Raw genomic sequence first — 6,000 nt, 5'->3', positions numbered from 1 at the left:
CTCAGAGCTGCCCTCCACTCCGCCGGGGTCAGAGGGGATGTCAAGGGGCTGTTTTTGCTCCTTGAGGGGCTAGGGGAAGGAGTTGGGAGTGAGGTGTGAGAGGAGCGTGCCTGGTCTTAGCATACAATAGGCCGCTAATTAGCTTGGCGAGAGTCAGGCTGCTCCCTCCCTCCACTCACCCCTCCCTGTGTCCACTCCCGGAAGGGATGGGGAGAGAGTCCTGGAACCGTGTTCGATGCCAAGTTGGGGGTTTAAGGCTGGGTTGAAATCCCAGCTGACACCTTGGGCATGTTGACTTTTCCCAAAAGAGCTTGGGAGAGTGAAGAACAAACAATAATCATTTATTATGATTTGCCTCAACGTCCCTCTCAGATTTGCGCAACTGGGCGACTGGGACAGCCAGCCTTCTCCGTGAGTTCAGTTCTTGCCTGAGGTTTGTTTCCTTTTTGCTTCTTCGACCTCTCCAGTCTTTTTGTTTAAAATAAAAACCCTGAGGCTGAAGATAGGCTAGATGCTTTCTCACCGAGCAGAGAGGTCACGGCCCCAGGCTGCCTGCAGGGTTCTGTCCTCTGGGGAGGACTTACCCTTGGGAGGAGTGGGGAGGGGCGTTGATCTGTCAAACTCCGGAACCCGCAGACCCAATTCCTAGATAACTGCTTCCTGACAGGGGTGCCCAGCCAGCGGCCACGATGTCCTCAGTGGGGAAGGTGACCCAGGTCCCCAGCGGGAAAGTCTACCAGCAGATCTTTGAGGCCGAGGTATGTTTGTCCTTCTGTCCCCCTTTTTCCTGCTGTCTAAACTTCCCAGTGCTCCCTAAATTTTGCTTCCCTCAAACTTTCCTCCCTCTGCAGGCTTCTTTGCCTGGGAATCTAATGAAATAAGAGCTTTGAAAGTTGCTTTGATTTGAGAAATTCTTATTAGTTCTTAAAATGTGGGAATATAAAATTAGAATGTCTATTCTTGAAAATTAGAAAATTTAAAGTTTTAATTAAATTTAAATGACTCATTTTAAAGTCGTGTAATTAAATTTAAATGACTCAGAAATTGCCAGAATTAATCACAGCATGCCCTGGCCTTTTTCTTATGCATAAAAATATTTCTGATTTTTCTGTTTAAAAACAAGGTTTGATTTTAAACTAGTGTTTTGAAACCTGCTTTTTCTCTGTTAACAGTATATCACATTAGTGGACATTTGTGTACTTTCTGATGTTTAGTGGCTACCTAGTTTTTGATCTAGGGTTTCTCATCATGTATTAAAGTGACAGCCTGCTGACAACCAGATACATTGTTGGAATTGCCTGTATGGTTGTACAGACAAAATATAACTTAAAAGAAATGCACAGACTCAAATCTTTCCTTGGAAGTTTTCTACTGCTTATTTAAAAATAATTTTCATTCTTGCTTTGAGCCCTAAATAGTGCTCTTTGAAGAAGGCTTGATAAAGAAACAAAAAAAAATAAATTACTCAGATGGTCCTGCCCTCAGGAAGCAACACACCATTCATAACCGTTTGGCATATTTTTCTCCCAGTCATTTTTCTATGCATTTAAAATTTTGAGATCGTGATGTATAATTTTGATTATACTTCTTAATTTATGCTTTTAATTAATATGTTTTATGGTATACTATAAGCATTTCTCCATGTCACAAAAAATCCTAAAACTTATTTTTAATAAATGCTTAACATTCTATTGAAGGGACGTACCGTGCTTACTCAGCCAGCTCCCTATTATTGGAAAATTCCATTTTTCTAATTCCTTGTGAATATAAAAACTGCTGGGATGAGCATCTTGGTCGTCATTAAAATTTCTTAAGAGATGCCTTCCTAGAAGTGGCTGAATGGCTGTTACAGGGAGTGGAGAATCCCCTGTGTATGCCATGCCCTGTCTGGAGTTGAAGGCTCCCCTGCAAAGTGCCTTCCTGCTGGCCGGTTCCAATTTGACCTTCTATGACACAGAATAGTGGTGCTGAGGACTCTGTACTCTGACTCCTCCACCCCCCGCCAACCTGGATCTTCCGTGGATTCAGGTGCAGCTGGTCCAATCCCTGGCAGCCTCTAGGAAGCCTGCTGCAGAGCGTTCCATGACCCTGAAGAATGGCAGCAAGCCCTTGATAAAGAAGGTGGACATTCCTGAAGGGGAGATGATGTCTCCTCGGCAGCAGAAGTGGGTGCACAGCCTACCCAATGACTGGATCACGGAAAACCCTGTTCTCTACAGGTAGGTCCTGCCATCCAGGCCACACCCTCACATACTGGGGGTGCATCAGAACCTTCAGAAACTCAAAAAGAGCTCACACAAGATGTGTGCCAGGTAGGAATCAAGTCCTAGGTACCTCCACTGAAAGAGGGAGGTAAAAACATCTACTATGCAGGACTGTTTGCTTCTCCTTCCCTTCCTTCCCCTCCCCTCTCAGTAATTATTGATGGAGCATCTAGGGCCAGGCACTAGGTATGGAGATCCCACCCTCCTGGAATTTGAGGCCTCTACGGTACATAAGTAAGCTGGTCCCTCTGACGCAGAGGATGAGGTGGTGAGACAGGAGTCAGGAAAAGCTGTTTAAGGAAGGGCCTCAACTGAGACCAGAGAGTGGGGGGAGGAAAGCATGGGGCAAGGTTCTGAGGCAGGATGGGATCGGCCCACTCCAGGAGGCTGAAGAAGTCAGTGGGCCTGGGGAGAGGGGCTAGAGATGAGGCTAGGAGAGGCTTGGAGGCCATAGGCAGTATTTTGGACATTACTAAAGTGATCAGCTGATTGGCAGTTTTAAGGTCTTCAGGGTGCTGTGTGCAGAATCTGAGGGCCTTCAAGAAGAGGCAGGGAGGAGGCCACAGTAGTCCATGTAAGCTTGGTAGACTGTGAGAGGGAGAGTAGGGCACCTCAAGTGTATTTTCGGAGGCAGAACCCATGGACCAGGTGATGGATTGAATGGGAGGAGAGATCCCCTGAGTGTCCTAGGTCTCTGGCCTGCATGCTTGAATGGATAGCAGAGATGCCATTTCCTGAGATGGGAGCAGATGAGGTTGGAGCAGGAGATCAGGAGTTCCTTCTGAACTTCCAAGTTCAGAAGTCAAACTTGAGATTCTTGAGCATGCCATTTCAGCTCCGTGAGCTCAGAGTCCTCAGCAGGGAAAAAGGAAAGGGAAGGAAAGCAGGGGGTGCATCTTCCTCGCAGGGTGCTTGGGAGAATGTAGCAGAAGCTGGGCTTCTCTTCCGCTCTTCAAGCTCTGCCCAGCCATAAACCCTCTCGGGTCTGGGACTCTGGAGCAGGAAGTCAGCCCTCCTCTACCTGCTTCTGTTTTCCGTTTTGCTCCCTTTGTAGCAGGGGTCAACCCAATGCTAGGTAAAGGTCTCCACCCTGACCTGACCTTCAACTTTTCCCAGAGAAAGCTCCCCTGAGGCTTCTGACGTGCTGCACTCTTAATTACCTACAGATGGGCAACCCACTAGCTGCCCAAGCCCACACTGGAGGTCAGCGCTCTCCAGCCCATGTCCTTAGTACCTGATGCAGGGATTCAGGAGCACAGACATTTGTGCTCCGCCCACCTCCCAGGAGGTTGGTCTCCCAGCCTGGCCATGACTCTGGCTCCATAAGAGTCCCAACCCTCTCTCAGCTGATCTGTTCTTATCTAGGTCCAGGGTCTACCAATATCTTTCTGTGCCTCCTGAGGGTCCCCTCTTCCCTAGAGGTTAGCCTGAGATCACCCTTCATCCTCATAACCGGAGCCAGCATCAGCCTGGAGCTCTTGGCACCCCCTGCAGAACAGTGTTTTTGGAGAGGAACTTCTCCCGAAGGGCTCTGGCGTTGTGCCGTACTGGCCTCCTGGGACCTGTACACAAGGCCAGCTCTGCCCTAAATGCAGATCCAGAGCACTTCTCCCCATGGCCTGTGGCAGGAACAGAAATGGGTTTGTAAACCGTCAGGCCCTGCCACCCTCAAAATAATTGGAGTCACTAACTCGGCATCAGCTTCTCTTGGGGTCCCCTCTTGGAAATTCAGCCAGCCAAATTCAGTCAATTTATGTGTTCATTCATGCAGGGTGGGGCCTCTGGGTGAGTGAAAAAGGAGCCAGGAGAGGGCTAGATCACCACCAGTGTAAACCAAGCCCCCAAGTCCTCTGGGCAAGTGGCCAAGAAGCCAGAGCCATCAGCAGCTGCTATATATAGTAAGGGGCCTGGACTTCCGTGGGGCTGCCTTAGTCCAGAGGTATTTGGTTGACAAGACAAAAAGGCCCACCTGTGGAGGACTGGCGCTGGGCTCCATCAGCTGCAGCCCAGGCCTAGCAGTCTTCCTTGCTGGTAGGTCCCTGGTGAGGACTATAAGAAAATGTCCAGTAAGGGCTGCACATGTGGGGGCCCCAAGGAAGAGTAGGAGTCGCTGAGAACTGCTGCATTTCTGTGGTGCCTGCCCTGGGGACCGTGCCCTTAGGGATTTTTATTCCAGGCTCACCCACCCTGGTCCTCCCTGCTGAGGTAGTTTGTCCTGGGATCCCAGCTCTCTCCTCCTATACCCAAACCTCATGCACCATGGACCTTGGTGTCATAAGCATGGGTCTAAGAATATCAGTTCTGCTTCATACAGTGAGTGACTTCTCTAAGCCCTTTCCCCCATCCTGGACAATGGGATTACCCCAACTGCCTCACAGGATGGGCCGCTGAAAGAGCAGATGCAGAGCATGCCGAATTCTTAGCACCAATCTGGTTTTCCCAGGCTGGTCACACCCCTGCTGGTCTTCAGTTTCCGCCTGTGGAAAATGGTTCCAGGCCATCACCTACACTTGGTTTGCAGCCAGAGCAGAAGCAAGCTCCCCGAGGGCAGGGCCCCACCTCTTGTCTAGGATCCATGGTGTCTGCTGGCAGCAGACGCCCAGGTGGTATTTGCTGGAGAATGGCACAGCCTTGGGACATGCTGGAATCAGTGGGCCCAGGCCATTGGCAATGCCTAGGGTCCCTCTAGAGACTCCCCCATGTGCCACTTCCCTGGGGGTAAGGAGTCCGGGGGTTCTGCTTTGGTCTTAGGGAAAAGCAAACAATGAAGAAGGAAAAAGCTCAAGAGAGTGAGAGCACCATTGCTGCCCGAGAAGTCCGGGGCCTCATGGACACAGTCGGTGAGCCTCTGATCAGCCATGCTGGTGGGCCTGGCCTGGGCCCGAGAGAAAGCCGTGGGATCTCCCAGGGGCTCTAACGCAGGTGCATGTGAAGCTCCCACTGTGTGCCTCACTTGGCCGTCTGCCCTGGATCCATCTCCTGAGCCAGGGTGCTTTCTGCCCGGCTGCCTTTTCCTGGGTCCCCCTTCCCTCACCTCGGAGCTCTGAGGGCAGACTCATCACCTCTGTTGTTCTCCCCCAGTTCCTGAGAGGGTCAGCACCATTGCCCTTCAAGGAGACTCCAAGAGAAGGTGCTACGAGAACGCTCTGGGGAGCTTTAAGGAAGAAATTGCTCAGATTGGGATGGTGAGAATCCTGGCTCTTGATCCCCTTCTGTCCCTGGGCCATTCTGAAGGCGATCTGTCACTGCCCTCACTCCAGCTCAGAGGTTCTCAGTGGCTCACCATGGTGTTGTAGTAACCATGTTTGAGTGGCTCGTTACGAGGACTTGTTATAACACAGTCAGGTTCCGTTATTACTCCCGTTTCACAGGTGGGCCCACCAAGTCTTGTCTGACTTGGCGTGGAAGCAGCCGAGTGGGAACTGGATTCCAGGTCTGACACCAACACTCAGACTTTGATCTCCCTGCTCAGTCCTATTCATGAGGGGCCAAACGGCCTGCCCCACGGACAGCCTGTCCCTTAGGTACTGCCCCCCGCTTTGCTCCCTGTTCCTCTCCAGAGACCTCGTCCCTAGCCATACTAGTCCCAGGGTGTTCCCTAAATGAGACCTGTGTTGGTCCTTCTGGGTCCTCTCTGAGCCCCACATCGCAGTCGCCACTTTCTTCCTGTGTCTCCTCTGACTCATGTTGCTCCCCTGGGTTCCTGGAGCTGGCTCTGTTCTCGGAGGTATCAGTG

The 6,000-nt window shown here is 50.9% G+C and overlaps 1 protein-coding gene across 4 annotated transcripts in view; it reads left to right on the top strand.

Moving 5' to 3' along the window:
* The window catches only part of CCDC180 (coiled-coil domain containing 180), a 51,569-nt gene continuing 45,569 nt past the window's right edge, over positions 1 to 6,000 (top strand). For 2 of the 4 annotated variants that reach the window (XR_004949953.1, XM_036217633.1), the window contains exons 1-5: positions 2 to 411; positions 668 to 758; positions 2,029 to 2,219; positions 5,016 to 5,104; positions 5,346 to 5,449. Coding sequence is in view for 3 of the 4 variants with exons in the window: in XM_036217633.1 (XP_036073526.1) it covers positions 347 to 411; positions 668 to 758; positions 2,029 to 2,219; positions 5,016 to 5,104; positions 5,346 to 5,449 (540 nt within the window). In the remaining variant the exon portion in view is untranslated. Of the gene's footprint in view, positions 434 to 667; positions 759 to 2,028; positions 2,220 to 5,015; positions 5,105 to 5,345; positions 5,450 to 6,000 lie in introns of all 4 variants that reach the window. The other 2 variants (XM_036217634.1, XM_016146266.2) reach the window with 2 other exon arrangements.

This window comes from Rousettus aegyptiacus, unplaced genomic scaffold (genome assembly GCF_014176215.1).
Source record: "Rousettus aegyptiacus isolate mRouAeg1 unplaced genomic scaffold, mRouAeg1.p scaffold_m13_p_3, whole genome shotgun sequence".
NCBI classification, from domain to species: domain Eukaryota; kingdom Metazoa; phylum Chordata; class Mammalia; order Chiroptera; family Pteropodidae; genus Rousettus; species Rousettus aegyptiacus.
This window is presented reverse-complemented; position numbering and strand designations above follow the sequence as displayed.